We start from the raw sequence: 24,126 nt of genomic DNA on the forward strand, positions 1-24,126 counted from the left end.
GGTGTCAGCGAAGCCCAAAAAACCCCCAAAGACTTTGTGTACACATTGAGCTGGTTCACAAGTAACACACGACTGTTAATCAGCACTGACAATGGTTTAGTATAAAGTGAGCCACCATATGCATTTAAAGCAATCAACAGATGGCTTGCTGTTTCCTGGACAAAATTATTTCCTGGAAGTTTTTTCGTCAAATAAAGAAAACAATGCCTGCAGATATACTCTGGATCCAAGCACAGGAAAAAAAACAAGCCCACCTATATCTATAAAAGCCATCATTCCACATCCCCCAATATTTACTCCATGCACTATAACCATTTCTCTGTCACTCAGTTGCTAGAATGCTGCCAAAGACCAGAAAGAGAGTCCACATCACACCAATTTTAAAGTCTCTGCATTGGCTTCCAGTATCTTTTGGAATAGATTTTAAGAATATTTTATTGGTTTTTAAATCTCTTAATGGTTTTGGCCCATCTTATCAGATTTGCTTTTATCATATGAGCCAGTGAGAACCCTCAGGTCTTCAGGTAGTGGACTTTTTTTCTTAATTTATTCTATTTTAGGTTGTTTTTATGTCCGCGTTTTGTGTTACAATGCCATTGCATGAAAAGCGTTTCATAAATAAAATCTGATTGATTGATTTTTCAAAATATAGCTACATGATAAAGGAACACAGACGCAGCTGTGACTGGTCCTCATGGGGCCAAAATTAAAACTACAGATGGCCCTTTGTTTCTTACCAGTATGTAACTATTTAACTTGTTGGCTTCAAAATCAGCTGGGTTGATTGCCAGTCTCAATATCAATCGGTGACTATTTTGAATGATTTCAGTGTCAACAGTTATTTCCCAAACTTGATTACACTCATGGACCACTCAGTTTCTGATGTCACTTTTAGAAGAACCTCAAAAGGCATTTTAAAGCTCATTATATAAATGGTAAATGGACTGTGTTCATATAGCGCTTTCTCTAGTCTTCTGACCACTCAAAGCACTTTGCACGTTACATATCACCTTCATACACCGATGACAGAGGCTGCTATGTAGAGCCCATCAGTATTAACTAATCCCATTCACACACCGATGGCACAGCCAGTTTGGATTGAAGTAACCATGGAACATTTGAAGACTTATAAAATGCTTCTACAGAGCATGTCTCATCCTTCAAATGTGTGAACTATAAAAAGATTCTTAGTGAGCTGTAGGAACAAAAAAAGAAAAGAAAAAAAAGAGAGAGCTCACCTCATCAGATACAAAATCTCCAAAGCGGTCCAAAGCAAAGACGCAGAGCAGCCGGATGACCAGGTCCTCTATCCACTCCTGATGCTGCCGCAGCATCTAAACCAAGACGTCAAATAACATGCATCATGTTTCAGTCTTAACTGAATTTAAAAAACATGAGGTGGATTAAGAAGTACCTGTTCTGAAGTGCTCCCAACAAGCTTTCCGCCCCCAGCACCTTGAGACTTGAGGATTTCTCTAAGACCTGTGCCTGCACCATGACGAATCTGTAAACAATCACATATAATACTATTTAAATGTTTATACTAACTTTACACGTTGTCAAATCCCTGCGGGTTCAATTCTGCTTTATTAGATAAATGTTGTATTTTTACCTCCCATGAGGGATTGAAGAGGTCATTGCAGAGCTCCTCACAGAAGCTCTCCAGAGGCCACTCATGTATCTGAGGAGAAAGCAACAAGACATTATTTATTATTCACAAACTAATGTTTTATGTTGTCATTTAAAGTAATTAAAGAGTGCAGGACTTGAAATGAATAAGTTATTTAATGTTTTGAACCCCTCACCTCCTCTGACAGACTGGAGTTGTCAGGAACGTTGTCGATTAAGACTTTGTGTTCTGTTGCTGGTTGGTCGATTACTACATTTGTGGTTTTCCTTCGTTTCTCCTCGGGTTCACCCTCAAAACTGTCGTTACTGTCAGGAGAAACAGACAACGGGAACCATTTACCTTTACATTCTAACTAAAACAAACAGAATTGTTAATAAATTAACAAGAGCCTTAACAAGTATCTTCAGAGACAGAGACAATCAAAGTCACACAATCTTACCTCTTATCATTTGTGTCCACATCTCTGGATCGTTGTTTGGCCACCAGCTTGGCCATCCTCTTCGCCTTGTTCTTCTGTCGACTGCTCATGCCTGGTCTGAACTCTGAGTCAATCAACTCAGCAGCTTGCATAGGCTGAAAAGAAAAAGAATGAACAGTTACTCACTTAAGAACTGAACTGGTTGACTCATACGATGACCTTTTACTTGTATTGTTAGCACAGGTGGCTGGTCAGGTAGCACTAGTGAGCTAAAAGCAAGAAAAAAACACGCTCAAGATCGACGATCTTACGATTTACAGTCTCCACCTCAAACATCATGTCTTGTGAACTTAGAAGAGTCTGCCATTCTGTCTACATCAGCTGCCGGATTAATTTCCCCTGATTCCACCCAATGATGAAATCTGTGCTACGTTGTTAGCATCAGCAAGTAACAGCACTAGCAGCGTAAAATAAAACTTTTGTCCTACCTGTTTTGTTACTGAGGTTTACGGTCTTACTGTGACGTTTGGAGTCATGACTTGGTGACATGGTTAATGTGTTACATCTGAGTTACACATACCATGCAGGCTGTATTCACTGAGTGTGTCAGAGATGTCCAAACAAAGAGCTAAGTAAGAGGACTTCTAAATGAAGAGAAAGTGGTAGTAACAACAACTCTTAAATATCATTAGCAGTTCATGTGACATCACAGATAAAAAATGATTTCCATCATCACAATTTTAACAACAGCCTTGCTCCTCTAATGTGACACAGTGAGCTCGGTCATACAGTTTTTGTTTCCATGTACTTTTATTGTTTAATTGGCTTTAATTTCTGTTACTTTGAAAAATAAACACTTTGTTATAAGTGTCAGCAGGGCTTCACAAAGTCCACGATGTTTAATGTGCAGAGAGGCCAAGACTTGTGTTAGTTTCAACAAACTTTCACATGTCTCTAGACACAACTACCTGTCAGAGTGAGACAACTGAGCACAGGTGCGTGATAAAGACTTCAGTTAGTTTATCATTACTCCAGTTTCTACAGTTAGTCCCGACTCTGACCACGTTTAAGTCCAGACTAAAAACATTCCTCTTTCATGCTGCTTACACTGCTCAAAAATGGATGCAAAGCCATTTTTAAACCTTTTAACTAATTTTCCGTCTTAATTTGGTCTGTAACCACAAACTTTAAATTTCTTTTAACAAACTGAGTTTTAATGAAATTTTGTTATTACATTTACTTTCTTTCTTTCTTGATCTTAGATTTTTTTAATATTTTATGTTTTCATGCTTAGGTTTGTTTAAAGCTCCTGTGAGGAGATTTCAGCTTGTCATGAAACAGACTGAAATTCACACTGATTCTTCTTTATGACCTAGACAAGCAAACAAGACCATGAGCAAGAAGATTTATTATTTCTTGATAGTTTTTTATAATGTCTGATACTGCTGCGGCAGGGTAGGCATCCTAAGAATACACTGCCAAAGAAGCTTTGCCCTTCCCTTGGCACATCTTTGACGAGTGATACTTTTGACGGTTAAAAGGAGGATACGATTGTTGTTAAAAAAAATAAGACCACTTTTGGATGCACAGAATAAAATCAGCAAAGACTAATTTGTCCACAGGGGGTGCCAAATTGTCACAAACCAAAAATTCCTCACTGGAGCTTTAATGTCATATTTTAAATTGGATACTTTCTGACAATGTATTTCGTTATGCAATGAACCTGATATTGGATAAATGTTGGGCATACGGGCACCCTGCAGGGGGTGTCAAGAGGTCTGAGCCAGCTTCGGGCTGCGACTCGAAACAGAAAAGATTCAATGTGTGAGTCTTAATCCTTGGGAAGAAGTACTGAGATGAATCGAATAATTAAAGGGTTCATTTCGGTTAAGACAAGATCAGTTGTGATTCTGTGTCCGGCGGGACAGTAAGACCCTGTAAGTCACTGACTTCAGAGCAGCGAAGGGGGCTGATTATTTATAATAGTCCCACCTGATTTAAATAAATAACAAGACCCAGTCCTGTTTACTATATACATTAAGTTACATAAATAAAGAGAAAGAGAAAGAGAGAGAGAGAGAGAGAGAGAGAGAGAGAGAGAGAGAGAGAGAGAGAGAGAGAGAGAGAGAGAGAGAGAGAGAGAGAGATAACTGGCCACATATACAAGTGTTTGCTGTATGCATTTGTTGATTGTTACTGTTCTGTTTTTTTGTTTTTAACCATGTAAAGCACTTTGAATTGCTCTATGCATGAATGGCGCTTTATAAATAAACTTGCCTTGCCTAAGTAATAACACAATGACATTTTACTTGAAAGACAAATTGTCTGTTTTACACTCAGTGACATGAAGTAAAAAATTACCAGTATTATCATTTCCACTGTTGGTAGCCACAATGTAGGTCTGGGATTCCAACATCCTTTGTTAAAGGTTGATTAAAAAATTGATTGCATGATCAAACAGAGCCCTGTGTATAAAATTGGTCCAAAAAACAAGAACTTCATGAAAAGGTCTTATTCTACAGACTAGGCAGAAACAGCTTGCTTTCAGAGCAGTGTGGGGCTCAATAACTTTCCCAAGGACAAGGAATCCTGCATCCTGAGGTAGAGAGAGATTTAACTGTCAATTTTACAATTTAATAGACAACATGCCTTCCCTGGAGACACAGACCAATCAAAACTTGAGAGGAATATATCTGGAGGTAACACCTCACCAGCCTTCTTACTGTCTGAGTGGAGTGAATATTCAACATATCTATGCGGTACATTCCAGAAAGATAAAACCTATATTAGCTTAACTGTTGAGTAGCATTGGTAGCAGCTCAGGTTGTGTTATCATGTTATAGGACACGATTCAAGTTCAAGAGTGCAGTGTGAGATCAGGTCAAGTTAAAGTAGAGCAGTTACACTTTGTTTGTTTAGTTCATTTCACACTTTGTGCACTTTTATGTAATGGTACAGGTCAGCTCCGGTCTTGTGTTTGGTTGTGGCAGGTCAGTCCTGACCCCCGAGCTACCTTACAGGGTTCACAGCAATACAACGTAGAGTAGAGCTGATTATTGAGTGACTCATTCTACAAACACTCTGCCTCACAGCACCGTGAATCGCATGCAGTGCATTTGGCTTCAAGTGAATCCAACCTTCTTCTCCTTCCTTTTTGTTCACGAGAGATTTTTATAATTTTATACTGTGAAGAGATTTCTGCAGAATGGAGCCACATATTCCAGACTTCTCGGTCAACCACAGCGACCAGAGATGCACGAATACATTTAGACATTTATTTGCGACATGTTTGAAAACATGAATCAGAGAGAATAACAAAAGAGGTATTTTTTCTGTTGCATTGCCGCTCTGACAGTACTCAGATTCTCCGTCCTCTTTGAAGTTAAAATAAATGCAGCACCTCAGAAAACAGGAACATGTGAAGACAAAAGCATGATACAAGACAAAAAGTGGTTCCACAGAAACATACTAAGGTTTGTTTGATTCATTCAAGGCTTGGGAACAGAGTGAGTCACAAAACAGACTGTCAGGACAAATAGATAACAAGAGCAGAGTCAGAATGAAGTAAAAAAAACACATTTTAGAACAGATCTGTCAGGACAAGCCTCTCCGCTGAGATGCACTGAGGAGTATAAACATCGATTTGACAACTGAAGCTCTGCTGCATTTATATTGATACCATTTATCGTGTTTCTTTACTTAACATCATTTTTCACTCCCTTCCACCAATTCATAGCTGAGATTGAGAACATACAAACCATCAGACACACAGCTGTAGCCCAAAGGGACCACTCTGCCAACTTGGAGCCAACCACATCATTAGCGACACACCAAAATCATGAACTTTAGGCCCAACGTCCATCAGGTGAAGGGTTTCAGACTACACATACACACATCCAGGATGAAACAGCTCCTAACCAAGAGCTGTCAGACTGCTTCCTCCCACACAACCACACATCTATCTTTTACCGCACTCTACAAGCCAGTACTCATCATCCTCAATTTCACTCAAAAGGTTCTTTATGCTCTTTATTTACAGCTTAAAGAAATATTACGTCAGTCTCTATTTGGACTTTTATGATGAGAGTACTACTTAACTTAGTGTTATCTATATTTATTATTGATACTGGTTTCATTTGTCATTTTTAATTTGTGAAACGAGTTCGGTCAGACGGTCACACACAGCTTCAATTAGAAGTTCAAAGCTCACATATAGTTCATGCAGAGTCTGAAGAGAGACTTGTGAGTCATACAGAAGATAAGTCTGTCATTGAGGTTGTGGCAAAACCTTTTACAGTGCTTATATAATTTGAGTATGAATGACCTAGTGCAGTTAAAGACACAGTCAAAGTAGAACTGAGGGGTGCCGTTGGCCTAGCGGTCTAAGCACGCGCCTCGACCATTTCGCTGCAGGTCTTCCCCCACTCTCTACTCTCCACATTTCCTTTCTGTCTCTCCAGCTTTCCAATCCAATAAAGTTCAAATGCCCTAAAACACAGGTTAAAAAAAGAAAGTAGAACTGAAATGACATTGATTACAAGATAACTAGATCAAACATTTGAAAGTGGGCCGGCAGTGTTTCACATTTTTTTACTTTACCTCTCATTTTCCTGAACCTAGTGTCATGCATCGTCACAACCCTAATGCTTATTGTAGGATATTTCTTAAAAAACATTTTGTTCCATTGACTTTCCACCATATAATGGAAAAGACTCAATAGTAAAATTAACGAGGACTCGATTCTCAAAGAGGCTGGAAAATGGTATCGATTTAAAAAAAAATGAGCTGGGATATTTAGATCAGGTTGTGATCTGGAAAACACACCTGCACCAAAATAAAGTCCGACTTTCATTTGACTTACTGCAAGGTGTACTACATTCAGAGCTAAGTATTACCCAAACAACTGATGAGTCAGGTGAAGAAAAGGATGGAGTTTTGATTGAGTATTACAATTTAATCTTTCCGAGTCCAATAAATGATAGTAAAACCAAAAGCTACTCTTAGCACACGTTCTTTGATTTCAACTTCGACTGCTTTTGTGGACAAAGCATTGCATCTTCTTACTCCCATAATCCTGTCCAGAACATGTGTGTTAAATATTCCCTAAAGAGGAATCTCCTCCACTCTCCTTTTTTACAGTCTAATGTACTCCTGATGCAAGCCTCTTCAGAGGACACTTGAAATGAAGGCTCATTGGGTCTAAATGCAATGAATCACTTCCCTGGAATTTGACCCTATGACTGCAGTGACAGGCGTTAACAAAAATGTAAGGGTGCACCAGTTTCAGCTGAATTATTTTTAACATGGGAATTGCCATCTGCCCTGATTTTCTTTGATTGGTGCATCCCTACTAGGTCAAAGAGATGCATCAGCATTAAATTAAGACTGTTTCATAACGGGTTAAAACACCCCATAGTAGGTTTATTTAATTAAACTTCGCCAGGTAAGTCAGGCCTTTACCTTAAGCCTCAGAATCTCATTACAGAACAACACTGGACTGCTGTCTAAAACAGTAAACACAAGCTTCCACTTCCTGTCTCACACTTCTGATTATCTTCCTCTATTTGTTAACTTTATAGTCACGGAGGACTAAATGTCTGAAAGGTTTGCCGAGTCAAATCTTAGAGGCAGCAAATGTACCTACCACATGGTTTTTGGAGCTGGATCCAGCTGTGGCTTTACTCCCGGTGGCTCTCAGTGTACTGGTTTGGCAGGTGTAGTCCAGATCCTCATCATTGAACAGATCCTCAGTGTCCATGCCAATAGCAGCACCCATGTCCAGACCCAACTTCTTCTGGAGGAGTTTTCTCTGGCGGGCCAGACGTTCCTTAGGGTCCATCTCACCTGAAAACAAATGAAGGCAGTCAGGGGAGAACTTTATCCAGCAGCTGTAGGAAAGTTGATCATGTACATGTGAACAACAGTGTCGGCTGAGAGGCAAAAACTTTAAGTGCTTCCATGGTACATAAGTACAGAGAGTATCATATGCACTGTGGCTCTTTAAAGTCACTTATAGCATGCTAAATTTAGCTTAACTAAAGAGGAGAAACAAATGATGTTACGGCTCAGTGCAGGGAAGATACACATGAACAAGACGTTAAAAGTCAAATGACAAAGAGAGACGATAAGAATGAACAGCTTTCCATATTCAAATTGCACTGAAAAGCATCATATGGTCACCACACTGGTCGTTTAGTGGTTGTGTTTCTATCAGAAACAACCAAAGACACGAGTGCTTAAGTTGCAGAAATATTGTAAGAAATACATTCATGATCATATTTTCTGTATTCATCAATCTTAACTTCTTATGGTCAGTTATAATATTCTTCTACTAGCTTTAAGATCCAGAAGTAACACGATTTTTTAAAAGTTAAACTTTGAAATACAGTTTATTGACATGCAAAGAAGTCATCTAGCACACACAGAAAGAAACTGGTTAGGCCTGATGAAGTATTCATCGCTAAATTATCTGCTGAGTTCTACTACTCCATCTCATCAACCCCAAAAAGGAACCATGTAGTTATATTGAAACTCTGATTAGAGCAGTTTCAAATGAACAACTGGTGTTTCACTGATACTCTTTAAGAAGCTTCAGGGGCTGCTGCACGCTGATCTGCTGTTAACATAAGGCTAAATGGTTTTTGTCAAAACTTCCATGTACCACATCAACGTATTGTTCATTTATACCGTTAAAAACTACCAAGTAAAACGACCTGCACTGTAAGGAAGTAGACAAATAGGGGTGGGAATCAAAAACCGGATCTGACTTAGAACAGGTTCCAATCGATCAATTCCATCGGAGTTGTATACCTCAAATGTTATTGATTCTTCTTAAGAATTAATTTCCCAGCACGACGTCACGTCATGTTGCGGTACGCTGCATTACGCCACATACTCTGCGACGCAGAACTCCTTCAACCACGAAATTCAAAGTATTTTCCTCCAGGCTCCAGGTGCCACATACGGACTCACGCAGCCGAAAATGAGGCACAGAAAGCGGGTAAGATACCTCCGCGATGACCCCCGGAGGAAAAGCGTTTTTCCTCTCCAAATTCAAAGTCTTTTCCTCCAGGCTCCAGGGGCCAGATCCGGACTCACGTGGCCGAGAATGAGGTCAACCTCTTGTTCAGTATGTTCAAGTTGAATATGTTCATCGTTAGGGGAATGGATAAGGAATAGGATTGATAAGCAGAATCGACAATGGCATTGACATTGATAAAATCTTATCAATTCCCACCCCTATAGACAAAGTTCATCTGTGTTGGACAAACATTTCTCATGATGCAGTTTTCAGGTAGTTTCATGACTTGGCCCTGATCACACTTCCCGAGCCTCAGTTCATAACCATTTCTCCAAAACACCTCCCTCTGTTTCTATTATGACTCAAATGATCCACATCTTCCCTTTTCTGCAAATCAGCATACACAGCTTTTCCTCCACATGGATATGTTGTGCAACAACATGCAAGTCATTAAAACAGCAAACACAGACAGACGAACTACGAACCAGTTTTGTCATCCTGCAGCTCAAACTCCGCCCCGGCAGATCCCAGCAGAGAGGCTCCATGTTTGAGGAGGCGGGAGATGTCAAAGTGGTAGAAAGTCAGACGGTCACAGGAGGAGTCCTCTGGAGATAAATCTTCACAAGACTCTGCAGGAAACAAAGAGAACAGCCTGATAAATGCATCTCTTAAGAACTTAATGAGTGTGATCATGTCCACTTTGACGCCTTTAATAAAGAATCATCTGCTGATTTCAAATGTTTCATAACGCTCTACATAATGGACGACTCTGACTGCACGCAACCTTCACAGCTGGTGAATACCAACCATCAGACCTGCACTCTCTGCATAAGGATACATTTTACCGCAACACAGCTGATCACACAATACAGGAGCAACCATGAGCTTATGTTAATGATCATATTGTTATCAGCATGTGATTTAAAATTTGAAGAAACCTAAGTTTCAGCAATTCTGAGCAATAATTAAAATCACAATCTTAATCATCAAATTCATCCATCATTCAAACCATGGGTCCAGAAAAGTCCAAATGCACATTTAAGTCAAATTCTTTGTACTTTAGTTTTTAAATTGGCACAAAGCAGTGCATAAGCAGCAGAAGGGCAAGCTTTAAACTTCACCTAACCTGCATTTAAAAGTAACCAAAATACAAAATACTTATTATGGTGAAGAGATGTGAGTGAGTATGATCTATTTCATATTTTTTTCCATATAGCTGACACATTGATCACATGTATTTGAACAAAACTTTGGCTCATCTGGTCAGTAAAACATTTCCAGCCCTTTTTGTGTTTCGGGTCAGGTCAATCTCGTTCTAACATCATGTAACTGGATGAAGAATTTTAGTTAAAATGTAGCTTTATCAAAGTTGAGTTGAGTGTAAGTGAGTGTCGGAACAGCTTGCAGCTTCCACAGTATAAAGTTTAACAGGCTGCCATACTGTTCCTCCTGCATTGCTCTGTTCACGGTGATGCAGCTGCAAAAACACAGCGCAGATATTTGACTGACAGAGTAACGTTGGCGCAGATTCTTCTCCACTGGAGGTTAAAATCTACAACTTTTTGGCCTCGCACTAAACCTAACTCTGAACTATGAACGAAAGTGTGGTGGGCCTTTAAGAAAAAATAGCGCTGAGATGGAGAGAGATAAGAAGGCTGGAGGTGAGAAGACAAAAAACAACTGCAAATATAAAGTTGAATGTGAAAATCTGCATGCACAAACATCAAGTTGAATTTGACAAATAAGTAATGACAAGCTCACCTTCTTTAGGCCTGGGATTCGGGTCCCACTCAGGAATATTCTTCACTATGGCCTCTACAGCTTGGCCTGCAGCTATACGAGTGTCCCAGTTTGGACTCCTCAGGTAGGTCAGGACCTTGTGATTGACCAAAAAAAAAAAAAAAGATTTAACAGACAGCACTTATAACTTAGGTTTAAATTCTCTGACCTCTGAAGAAAAAGAAAGCTAAATATCTAACACATAATTGACCTAGCAGCTAAACTTTAACGTTCATGTAATAACATATTATCACATTTTCATCTGCAGAGACAAATCATGCACCTAGATCTGCATTCTTCTCCTATAGATGTGGAGAATAAGGAGGTGTAAACAAAGTTATCACACACACATACCTTCGCTAGAAGGTTACTGAGCTCATGTGGGTGGAGTTTGACCACTTCTCCAAGCTGCTGAGCCGCTGCTTTCCTGGTTACTGGTGTTGTTCCGGTGTCAAGCAGGATAAACAGACGATCAAGTCTACACACAGGTAACAAATAAAGGTCAGCAGAACATTAGACAATGCACGGCACTAAGCAAACCACATGCTGCTTCCTGCTGTTTTATAATCAGCTTTGACACCTTCCTGACAGACTCAGATCACATAAGTTACATCTTTGTGTACAAAAATATGATCTTTAAAAAAAAAATGACCCCCAGGGTTTTAATTATTTTAGCAGATGCTCTCAAATGTATGCAAATAAAAACCTATTATGACTTGTTTGGCTTTACACCAAGGTAAAGTGTCTAATGATCCTGGTCTTAAACTGATGTCATTAGCAGGCTATTAATACAAGTGGTGACTGGATTAGAGACAGTCTGGGCTTGAGCCCTAGTACTACTAATACTTAAGCTCAACTAAAAGAAAGTCTGCTACACTGTGTAAGAGAGAGAGAGAGAAAGAGAGAGAGAGAGAGAGAGAGAGAGAGAGAGAGAGAGAGAGAGAGAGAGAGAGAGAGAGAGAGAGAGAGAGAGAGAGAGAGAGAGAGAGAGAACATGGCAGTGTTTCCACTTCATGTTGATGATATTGTATTGTTCATCAACGAGTCTCTCAGATCTATGGTGGCCCTGAAGGACAAAACTAATTTACAAAAGATGAAGCACACAACCACAAAGTTGGAGACAGGTTTACATATTGAAAAACATTTTTACATTTTATAAAACAAAATTACATTAGCAAAACACTTTTACAAAGGCCAAAACAAATTTACATTTAAGAAAACAAATTTACAAAATTAAAAATTTTTTTTTTTTTTTTAGAAAAAACAAACATTTACAAGCGGTGAGACAACGGAACACTTTTACCATTTCTGAAACAAATGTACATTCATTTTTAACAGAAAGGGAATGTAACCAGAAGTGATCCGGTACCAAACAGAGTACCAGTGTTTTTTGTAAATTTGTTTTGTCCTTCAGGGCCACCGTACTAACCAGTGCCCCTCTTCTATTTCCCAGCAGTGATATAAACATGTAGTTGTTATGTTATCTTAAACAACATCTCTGATACATTTTGTCTGTAAACATTTGTTAGGTTTAGAGACATTATCTTAACATCTTTGTTGTGCTATATTGGAGCGCCTAAAAGGTGCGAGAGGACATAATATTCCCTTAATTAAAGTGATCTCAAGGACAGCTTCATCTGAAATAACTACAGAAAAATAACCACCTTTCTGTCAATGTGAACTAGATAAGATTGTTTTTTAAATGGAATACGATTACTAATGCGTTCCTAATGAAGTGGAAGGTTAAGGTACACAAATGTATTTAGCGAGTGCAGATCGATTCTCCTCTCATAACTCTCATTTCAAGAGGCAGACCTGCTCGTCTCTAAAAGCAGTATGGGGGCAGAGGCTTCAATCATCAGTCCCTTTTCTATCGGCATCTTTCAGTCATGGTGCGGGAGGTAGACACGCTCTACTCTACTACTCTCTACTTTAAGAATAGGCTTGAAGCTTTTGTTGATAAAGCTTATTATTATGGCTGGCTCAGGCTTGGACCAGCCCATAGTTATGTTGCTATAGACTTAGCCTGATGGGAACCCGGCACATCAATCTCTTTGTCTCGATCTCTCTACATTCATGTCATATTGCTGCGTGTCACTAACTTAGAATCATAATTTACTTTAAAAGGTACTGACAAATAACCTCCCAGGAGTGAGCTACATTGTTTTGTAGGTGCAGATTATTCCTGCACACCACCTGCTGCAGTAGACCTGACTAACTAACTGCTGGTACTTTTATATCAGTTTGTGTGAATCTTTGAGCTGATCAACTCTACCTTCTAGAATTAAATTAATAAGTAATCACCATTAATGATGTTCGTGCTTATATTACACCAAAAGGCCAATAACAACACTTATAATAATATTACGGATATTCTCCATTAATACTATAACTTTAGCCATACACTTGTTTCATCTGTTGCTTTGTTTGTTTGTTTGTTTCCATCCATCTTTCTGTTTACACCGTTGCAACAGATGGTTATTCAACATGAGTCTGATTGATTCTGTTCAGGGTTTCTACCTGTTAAATTAAGTGTTTTTTTTCTTGCCACTTCTGCCAAATTTTGCTCACCATCTTAAGTTGGTCTGAATTATTCAACAAGGAGTCCAATCTCTGTGTGCTCTTTGAAGTGTCTTCAGATAACATTGTCCAATAACATTGTCCAATTGCAAACATTGTTCAGATCAGTCCGTTCATTTAGTCGTGGTGATGATGGCTATGGCTGAGAGGGATAATGATTCTCTACCTGAGCACCACAGCCATATTTCAAACCCACGTTTGATGTTTTAGAAATAAAGAATGATTCGTATTGTTGTAAATTTCCAATTGGTTTCCCACACAAACTTCATCACAGCCTACAAAACACCACCATCTAACCTGAGAAAGCATGTGGAGGTCTGTGGCTAACACACTGGTTTCATTCCTGATGAACATTTGAAACTTGTCTGTGCTTGTAGTAACTTAGTTTATATTTGATGGTATACTTTTTAGATCTGAATTCATGGTTTCTAGATAAACAGAACGTAGCAGAATGTACACCCATGCATTCTTGACTGCATTGTTAAAATACAAAGTTTTGAGATGTTTTAAAAAGTACTTTGAATACTAATGTATTTTTAAAAGCAAGTACTCCAGGACTTTAACTCAAGTACTAATTTGACAGAGCAACTTTCACTTGTATTGGAGTAATATTTGACCAGGAGGATCTATACTTTGACTTAAGTAATGAAGACTTTGTCCACAACTGGACTCGGCTCTATATAAAACTTAATTGATAACTCAATGTTAATTGATAAGTACTTCACTATGAAAAACAATAAGTGAAAATTGCATCCGCTGACATTTCCCTGTAGTAAACATGGGTTTATTTCGCCTCCTGTAAACTGCACACCAAAGCCACCAATTGTGAAAGTTGAACTGTAACACAACATGTTAGCATGCTGGCTAACGTTAGTGGGCCATCCTCTGACAAGTCTAAAGCGCGTACTAGCAGGCTAGCTAGCTAACTGTTAGGTAAAGCCGGTGTTTCGATTAAACGAGTTACCATGTTAACTAGCAACTATCAGCCCAATGCGTCTTTAGTTGTCGTAATTAAAACAGCTGTAACCTGGCGCGCCCTGTAACTACGACAACCACGGACGCATTCGTCTGAAAGTCGCTAGTTAACACGGTGCCTCGTTAAACCGAAACACTGGACAGACAACCGTTTGTCAATCTTACCTTGTTACAGCCATGGTCGATTATCCTGCTGTCTTCTGCTGTCCCACATTCAACAGGCACACCAGTACTTTGATGAGTTCACTTCCCTGGTGTTTAATGTTTCCAGATAACAACAGACTGTGAAGTTATTAGCTAGTTAGCAGCTACCACTCAATGGTTAGCCGAGGCCCGTAGTGTGTGCTGCCTGACCACCCAGCTCCGTCTACCGAGGAGAGGGGAAACTTCACCACCGATTCATGGCTTCAAACTTCTCCCTCTTGTCTCTTCTGTATCTTCTCCCACGAAATATCACCAAGTACCGTACGCATATCAATCTGTAGCTCGAGTTACCCTTCAGAACTCTTCGCGGATAAATATTTCAACCTGATAAGGTGTAAAGAGTTATTTTGTTGCACGCTGAGGGCAACCCAGAAGACTGTTTTTATATGAGGAGCCATCTTGCATTTATTCCTTCCTCCATAGCAGGTGGAAGCTGATTGGCTACAAGCAGCGGGGAGGACCAATCAGGAGGCGCGTTAAAAGAGGAAACGAATGGAAAGAAAAAAGCGGATGGGGATAGTTTAGTATTTTTTTCAGTGGTTTCAGACACGTTGTCTCATACGTGGGTACGGTTCATTTAAAACAACAATAAGTCACAAATAACAGGTATTATGTCTCAAATGGGTTCTCAACCCTCCACTTACTTAGCAGCTCATTTCTATCAAGTTCTTGTTTGTGGTTTCTGATGGTTTTGTGGAGCTTTTCTCCTTTCATTGTTGTTTTTAGGCCGCTTTCAGTAAAAAATGCAACTGGCCATGGTCCTGAAAGTCAATGGTTGGCCATCTGAATTTCTCTCAGGAGCTTTAAGGTTTCCCTGAATGAAACCTGAGTTTTGGGGAGAAATTATAGTGCCACAGGAGCAGGGGGTCATTCAAGCAGAATTAATGCATGAATGTTTCTCCTCTCCCTTGTTATTTTGATTTTATTTTACTTTATTTTATTTTTTGTTTTTGTTTAATCTTGATCTTTTTAGGGAATCTTTTTAACATCTGGCAAGGGACTACGGATGTAAACTAGCCTTTTGACTAATTCTGGCATATTTACAGAAGTGTTCATTAATATGCATGGTCCTTTTAAATGAAAAATACAATAAATAAATAAATAAATGCACAAGCCACATCAATACGGTTTTAATGGAAACGCAACACAGAGAAATTAACTCCTCAAAAATAGGATTACAAACTAATAAATTCAAATATTGCAGAGTGAAACATTTTTACACACAGGGCTGATTAAAGTGCTGATATGCAAATGCAATGTGCAGTTTAACTGAATATGCAAACTAGCGCAAAGCTGTGTTATCACAAGCATAGAGTGCAGATGGTATAGCACCATGTTAAACACAGAATACAAGACTCAAGGAGTATGCCTTTTCATTTCACAGTAACATTTTGGCATATAGCCACAGACAAACAAGAAAAAGAAAGCATAAATTCAATGGAGGCCTTTCTCAACCTGTCCCCCGAAATGTTTTACTGATATCAGACTTTTATACCACTGTCTTTATTTTATCCAGTAAGTCGAATCATCTCAAACAATGAGTCCTGGAAATGGTTGAATATTTCTGCTGCAGGGAGACCTCTATAATTATACATTTATGGGATTTAATTAATTAATTAAATATTTAGTATTCAATTATAATTTAATATTAAGTTAATTAATAAAATAAGTGGGATTTAAAAATGAATTTAAATCTGAAGCTGCCTTTTCTTTACTATCAGAGTGTTTTTGAAGCAGAATGCGAAAAAAAAAATCCACTGGTCTGAGTCTGAGGTCAAGACTTATAGACGAGTGCTAGGTCCAGGAATAAGGAAAAAAACAAAAAGAGGAAGATTTTGCTGTATTTTCCTTTTTTTCCAAAAAAGTTTAAAAGTCGAAAATAGTTCAAATATTAAAATCAATGATATTGACTCTATTCATGACACAGAATTTGAACTCCCAAACATAATGACTTAATTCGTGATATTTCTACTTCATCATCATGACGTGGTAATTAACAATTTCTCTTGTGCAGAAAATCAACAAAAACCTCACAGATTTAACATTATTCTCATCATTTTGACTCTGACTGGATTATTATTCTGACATCTGACAATGTCAATCCTAAAAATGTCTTAGTCCACTTTCTTTTTCTTATGCTGGTTCCCTTTGTCCCATAGAGACAGTCCTCTTGATGTGAATGCCCTCACAAATGAAATGTCATAAACAATCTGAAGCTGTCATAAAGAGGAGAAAGCACTGCATGTTTGAGATAATGAACCATATTCTCTAACAGATACAGAGCACTATGAAAAGGTTGCTTAAAGATGAGAGCAGAGATTGACACTTTCATGTAATGTTTTGTAAATTAATGTATAAGCATAAAGTAACTCTAAATGATTTTATCACATAATGAGAATCCTGTCTGTTTTCAGAGTTTTTGGTTATGAAACATAGTTATGCAATGTCTAAAATAAGCACAGGGCAGTGCTGCTTGGAGTGCTTGTGTGCTCACATTTACATTACAGTAGATCCTGTTTTATCTGTTTTGCACGGGCCAGTGCAAAGAAGACAATGAAAATACAGTAGATAACAGTGTTCTGTCTGTAATGATAGAAATGCTTTAAACACATACATAACCTATTTGTGTTGGTTTCTTTCATTCTGCTGGTTACATGCCAATACAAAGCAAACAAAACAGCAAAAATGTGACATAGATGTAGAAATGTATTTTCTTTCTCCTCGATTTAAGAACACATAAATGTTAATATATTGATGTTTATTTCTGAAGGAGATTCATGTTTTTGTTCAACATTTAAAGAGGTGCCATACATTTCTTTATCTGCTTAGAACATGTCAGCCCAGTGTAACAGAAAAGGAGTTTCAGCCTGGGGTTTGCAGCACATTTTATACATAACAACCATGAGCACATTGGTTTTAAAACTGGCATTTCACCAACTGATTTTGAAGAGTCTAGGGAAAAAAGCAAGTTTAAAAATCTTTGATTGTGTCCAAGTAATGCAGGTTTAAATGTTTTAGCTGGAATACCTATGGCAGACTGAAGGAGGGCGAGTCAGACAGGTGAGGAGCTGATAGTAAAACAAACTGACATCTGTCAAATACAATCTGCAAAAGTTTCCATCACAAGCAGCATGCTGAGTATAATTTGTGTGACGTATCAGTTCCCCCCCCCATCTTATCTGAATACACTGCTGAGATCTCAATGACATATTCATGCTGGCTCAGGCTTGTACCATCTGCCTCCCAGAAAAAAAACCCACATCATCCAAACTGAGAAAGAGAGAAAGAGAGAGGGTTTCTATTGCAAAGATAAGAATATGAATGCAATCTATCTTCTGAGGCCTATATGCCCTCTTTAAAAAACACATGGCACACATTGTGCGTGAAACAAGCTCATAAATCTGAAGGTGGAGGATGCTTTATTCAAAGTGCAGAGGGTTTTTTATGTGTGTGCAGCACCTTTTTCTGATCCATGTTTAGTCCTGGAGTAGGACTGTCTAACCCGGACTAAGCTTTTCTGTGTATTCATCTAAAATCATACAAGTGAACTCTGCACTGAATGATCCTTCTCCATATGTTAGAGGACAAACCAAAGCTCTGAATCCAGTTGAGTGTGAATGTGCAGGCTCAGGGTTATAATCCTTGAGAGTTTCACATTCAGACATAAATATTCTGGGAATTAGTCTGACCTGCAGACAGAGAAGTGGGTCTGCAAAAAAGGTGTCAGACTTGACTTACAAGCAGCAGCAGCTTCACGTATGTAGAGAAAATAGTTCAACAATTCAAGAAAATGATCCTCAGTGTAAAATTGGGAAGAATTTCATCAACTACGATATATCAGTAAAAGAGAAATCTCTGTACAAAAGGGACAAAGCTGAAAACCTGTACTGGATGGCCGTGATTTTCAGGCCCTAATGCTGCACTACATTAAAAACAGACATGACTCTGTAGTGGAAATCACTGCATGGATTCAAAATTACATCCTAAAACAAATCTGGGAACACAGTTCATTGCTGCACGATACAGTTTTAACCTGCAAATGTAGGTGTGCTGTGTAGCAGCAGGTGCTGACAAAGCCATTGTTAGAGAAGACCTTGCATTTTTCAGAAAAATAATGCCAAACTACATAAGCACGTATTACAGTTGCATGGTTCTACAGCAGAAGAGTCTGGATGCTAAACTGGCCTGCCTGCAGTCCTGACTTGTCATCTAATGTAACATGTGATGCATCATGAAAATGATAAATATGACTAAGGAGATCCAAAACTGTTGATCAGCTTCAATCCCATATGCTTTATTTTTAATTAAATATATAATTTAAATGATTTGTGAACGATCAAATTTTTATTAGTATTTCACTGTGTCCCAACAAATTTGAAACTGAGGTTGCATGCCACCCCTGGACACCCATCTGGATGATCCCCTGCTGTAATTACAAATCCAGACACCACCTCTTTGTTTTAAGCACATCTGGCCAATGGACTAAGGACTACTTTCAGTACACTCAGTTGTATGTTTTTATGATGTCATCATTAAAAATGACTTTTCAGTTTCAGAGGTTTTAGTCCTGAGGTGATTTGAAATTCCCTTCGGGCTCTTATTATCTTGTCCAGTTCAAAGCTCATTATTTCTAAACCACTGCAGATATACTTGAGTATAATCTGAGGTCACAGTTTCAAATATGCTTCACACAGAGGAGAAATCCAGCTGTCACGGAGAGGAAAATTAGTTTGATCCAAAACAAAAAGCTCTTTTCAAGGTGGTCAACATTTCTTTTAATCTTTTATGAATGTAAGGGATGTGTCATTACTATAGAAACAGATGCATTGGTTTATCATGCCCAATAGGCCTGCTGTGCTTTGGACTATGGCACCGAGACAAACCACTCAAGTTCTTCCAAAGGACGCCCTCATTTTCAGAGTAATACACCACTCTGACTGATATAACATGCACTAATATAACTATAACACTCTGAGTATGGAAAATACAGTTTGCTAATCCTTGTGTCTGTTTGAGTGCAGTGACAGATGGATGGGTGGGTGGTTCAGTTTTTCAGATAATACTTCCAAGCAACCGCAGAAAGTACGTGAAAGTCATTTATCTTCTTTCCTCTTCTTCTTTTTTTTCTTTTTACCAAGCATCGCCTAGAAACCTCAAAATGTTTAAGATTGCAGCTTTGTAGCCTCAAGCTGCCAAGAGGGATGAGTTTACTTTTTGTTTTCTGTTTCTTCTTCCTCTTCATTGTGGTTTTCCTGCATCACCCTGACTTCAAAATATACACCTGTTTTCTCTTCGCTTTGTTTTTTCAACATAAAACTTTCTATTGAAATGAAACCCATGTATCTGAAAAACTTAAACTTTACCTTAATATGTGGCTTTTATAATTTAAGACAGTTTAAAACTCTTACTTACAACCTAGAATGGCCATAGCAGTTATATGACTGTATGCTTTATACATGTTGCTCATTTAAGGGTTTGATTCTTTCTGTTTTTGCTCTTTATGGTGCAATCTTTTTTCTTTATATATACACTTTTGTTTGACTAAAACTTAACTTTACAATAAGCAAAAGCCAAAGCCAGATTTTGGCCCCCAAAACTAAGCCCATATCTTTTGAAATAAGTCCGCCAACAATTTGGCATGATACAATTTCATTTTAATTTTGCCATTTTTTTGGTCTGTAAAATTCAGCTTATTAAATCATTTGGAATTAAAGCAGATAAGCAAATGTTCAAATTGTGCTTATGGTGATGCGGTCAGATTGACTTTTTCACACATTTTGTGGTACATCTGTTTTAGTAGGTTTCATGAAGGTTACATTAAAACCAACAATGGTATTTCTTTATTATAGTATCCTGAGAGTAAAGAAAAAAATAATTTATTTTTAATTTATGAAACAAACATCATGCGTGATATAATTTTTTGATCTTGAATTTTCAGGTTCTGTTTGTCTATTAATACATTTCAACATTCATTGGAACTGAAAATGGGAAGTGTAGCGTCATGTCAAATATGAAACTTTTTCTGAGGCATTATTCATCCTAACATTTCAAACACATTTACTTTTTGATTATATTTTGATTCTTAAAATAATATTCAAAAAATGTATGATCAGCTGGTGTTTCTTTTTTTGGTAGTTATAGAATTACGTTCACTCTAATCAAGTGTGTTTGAGCCTGCCACTCCTCTGCTGCTCTGCACTCAGCCACAGGAAGATAAAGTGAATAACGAGGTGGTTAAGATAAAGCTCCTTGTGTGGTTTATAGATCCACCTACTGGTTTGGATCCTGAACTGATATCAAGGGTATTAACAGGAGTAGGAGGGAGGGAGGGAGAATACTTTGTTTCTCATCACCAGCTTCATCAGTCTACGTCCTCCTCCACAGGAAGCTCTGTAGCGTGCATATAACACCAGAGCGGATATGCTATTTTGGTTGCTATGCTCATAGGGAAATGCAGTGCTTCAGAAATTCACTTGGAGATGTTGTAACTGACCACATTGTTTGGTAAAAGGAACTGTCTTTAAGTGGGATGCTTGGTGTTTCCTGTGCAGCAATGACTCCTGACACAGAGGTGAATAAATAAGAAACATTCACTGATTTGGATTTAGAGAGAGAGAGAGAGAGAGAGAGAGAGAGAGAGAGAGAGAGAGAGAGAGAGAGAGAGAGTGAGTGAGAGAGAGAGAGAGAGAGAGAGAGAGAGAGAGAGAGAGAGAGAGAGAGAGAGAGAGATACATACATACATACATACATACATACATACATACATACATACATACATACATACATACATACATACATACATACATACATACATACATAGATATTATATGAATCAATGTATCATATACATACATAAACAAATACAGATTAGAATTAAATTAAATTAAATTAAAAGACAGACTTCAATGGTGGGTCTCAGGTTGTTTTATAAATATTGACAAAAACAAACTTTGGGACATCTGTTTGATTTGAAGGACAGAATATCATCCAGCCATGGATCCTCACAGATCACATGAAGGAGGCACATACCTCCCCCTGCAGGCTGTTACTGAACACAAACCTTAATTATACAATTATCTACTGAGACTACCCAATATGAAAAGTTAGTTAATTATTGATGTACAGTACAGCAGTGTTGTTTGGTAAAAATAAACTGTTAAAGGTAAAGTTATGCATTCGCTAGTTTATCTGAGTCCACAAAAGTAAAAGTACTTATTATGTTAAATAATATAGATTAGTTTACTCTAAGATGGCTGACATCATCAACTCATTCAAACAGGTATGGTGTCAGATAAATGGTGTAAGCCTTCAAGTAGAGGCCTGAGCACTCACATAATCTGTAATAGAACAGTGAAACTGTGTTTAAGGGTTTTGGTGGAAACAACAACAACAAAAATGGCATGGTTTATTTATTTCTCTTTAATTTCTCATTTATGATGCATTAGTTTGATTGTTTCTGTTGGTTCACTACAAAGACTATGAAGACAGTCATGACATGCAATAATGGCACGCTTACTTTGGGTGTTTGAATGGCATACAGCTGGAAATTGCACCTGTTACATGGACTTCAGAGCAGAGAGTATGTTTGTTTTTTTCTGTTGATTGTTAGTGTTCTAGTTTATGTCTATGTTTATGCCTTGTTGATAATGGTTTTCCCCAACACAATCTGAAATTAATATTCAAACATCCACATTGATAGTTATCCCAGTTGCAGGTATAACTTTATGTCCAAATGCAATTTAATAATCTATTTCTTCAAACATCGTATTGTGGAGTATGTCATTTTCAGAAATGTGTTAATTCACTGCATGTTTATTGATGAGGCCAAAGTAAAAGATAAGGTACAGAATACATTATACATGGGTAGGTACTATTTTTGTAACTGAGATGGCAGAAAGAAATTGTGTAAAGCAGCAGAAGATGGGTGCAAATGGATCCATTTATGACAGAACAGGAAAGACACCTGGGTGAGGCTCACTCTTTTTTGACTTCATACCAGGAAATCTGTCCTCACCTGCATGAAAATAATACAAACTGTATATGGGTTCTGTCCTTGTGAATACAGAGTGGTTGCACTCACTCAAATGAATGAAATGAATAGTTTATTTCTAATGTAGTGCATGGTCAAACTAAAAATGAATTTAATAATATTTAATATCAAAATAAATATAAATGAAATACATTTAATTAAATCGAAACTTTGCCTCATGCACCGAAATGTGGCCGAATTGAGCAGATTAGATTCATATCAATTCATGCTGGCATGAATTATGAATTCCATCACTGTAAATAAAATAATTAAAGCTATCCCCATCAAATATTTCTTCAAATTTTTTGACATTACATCATGGCATTACATTTCCTTTGGACCCGCCAGACTAATTATAGTAGTATCTTATAGAAATAGTATCTAACTTTTTCTTTCTGATTTATCAAACTAAATGGCTGCAATGCTGCTTATTCTTACCAAATATATCTCCAAACTTTGTAGGTGGACAAAATACTGAATTTTGTGTGGTATAGATGCAGTGTGGTAGGCTTTTTTTTTAATGTTTAATACTATTCCCATGTTAAAAATTGCATTTCATGTAGAAAAAAAAAAAAGAAGATAACTTTTAAACATTGGAGATGCAGGTAGACCCTGCCTCTTTATTCAGAAACAGGGGGAACGCTATAGGGCCTACCACCTTCCACATAACCGGGGGAAAAAAAGATCAATGGGGAGGCAAAGTGTTGGCACAGAGATTTTTAAAGGACGGCCAAAATGAAACTGATTTAATTGCAAGATATCCTGTATTGATGACAAAAGGGTAAAAGTAATTAATCTTACCTGTGAGTTACATTTGAAACGGAAACTAAACGTTAATGAAGCCTTATTAGCATGGCTAATGTCATATTTCTGAAAGCTACAGAGCACCGGTTCGCTGCACAGTTTTTCAATAGAGGGGCTGAGCTAACGATACACTTGATTGGAAAGTACTTTGTCGAAGCCCACTTCAAAAATGAAACAAACTATCCCTTGTAGGCGCTAGCAAAGTGTCAGTAATGACAAATGTTGTTGTGTTTAATACCCAGCTGATGTTACATGGACATCTGCTCTGGCATTGAGCTGAAGAGATTAGATACCTTAAGGTGTAACGATCATTTTGTCCAGAAGGTCCTGCTCTAGTAATCCTGATAATCTAGTTTATGTCTGTATATGCACACCAGAAATTCCCAAGTAAAACACATGGAAGAGGCTGGTTATGTTGTTGATATTTGACTAAGATTCAAGTTTGACTTGTTTTTTTAAAGATTTAAATAATACTGTCAGAAGCTTAACAATAGCCTAACTTCAGTCCATGAACAATCATTTTTGAGGTGTTTTAGGTCTCCTGTGTTTCAGCTGTAGTAGGAAATTGAACAAGGACAACAAAGGTTGGTTTTTCTTCACTCACCTATTTCCAAGGATCTCGATGTTGCATTTACATGAGACCATTAAGCAAAACGGTAAGGAAATGAAGAGGGCCACAACCTCAG

At 37.9% G+C, this 24,126-nt stretch overlaps 1 protein-coding gene across 2 annotated transcripts in view; it reads right to left on the bottom strand.

Annotated features, from left to right (window-relative positions):
• Window positions 1–15,009, bottom strand: part of btaf1 (BTAF1 RNA polymerase II, B-TFIID transcription factor-associated) — a 36,044-nt gene extending 21,035 nt beyond the window's left edge. Inside the window, exons 1-10 of one of the 2 annotated variants that reach the window (XM_034681277.1) lie at window positions 14,569–15,009; window positions 11,203–11,326; window positions 10,831–10,945; window positions 9,555–9,698; window positions 7,693–7,892; window positions 2,070–2,203; window positions 1,806–1,935; window positions 1,613–1,681; window positions 1,415–1,504; window positions 1,239–1,334 (exon numbers count right to left, since the gene is read on the bottom strand). In XM_034681277.1, the coding sequence (XP_034537168.1) occupies window positions 1,239–1,334; window positions 1,415–1,504; window positions 1,613–1,681; window positions 1,806–1,935; window positions 2,070–2,203; window positions 7,693–7,892; window positions 9,555–9,698; window positions 10,831–10,945; window positions 11,203–11,326; window positions 14,569–14,582 (1,116 nt within the window). In that variant the 5' untranslated portion in view covers window positions 14,583–15,009. The remainder of the gene's footprint in view (window positions 1–1,238; window positions 1,335–1,414; window positions 1,505–1,612; window positions 1,682–1,805; window positions 1,936–2,069; window positions 2,204–7,692; window positions 7,893–9,554; window positions 9,699–10,830; window positions 10,946–11,202; window positions 11,327–14,568) is intronic. The other variant, XM_034681278.1, reaches the window with a different exon arrangement.
• Window positions 15,010–24,126: the final 9,117 nt, after the last annotated feature.

The sequence above is a fragment of the Notolabrus celidotus genome, chromosome 4 (assembly GCF_009762535.1).
Source record: "Notolabrus celidotus isolate fNotCel1 chromosome 4, fNotCel1.pri, whole genome shotgun sequence".
In the NCBI taxonomy this organism is placed as follows: Eukaryota; Metazoa; Chordata; class Actinopteri; order Labriformes; family Labridae; genus Notolabrus; species Notolabrus celidotus.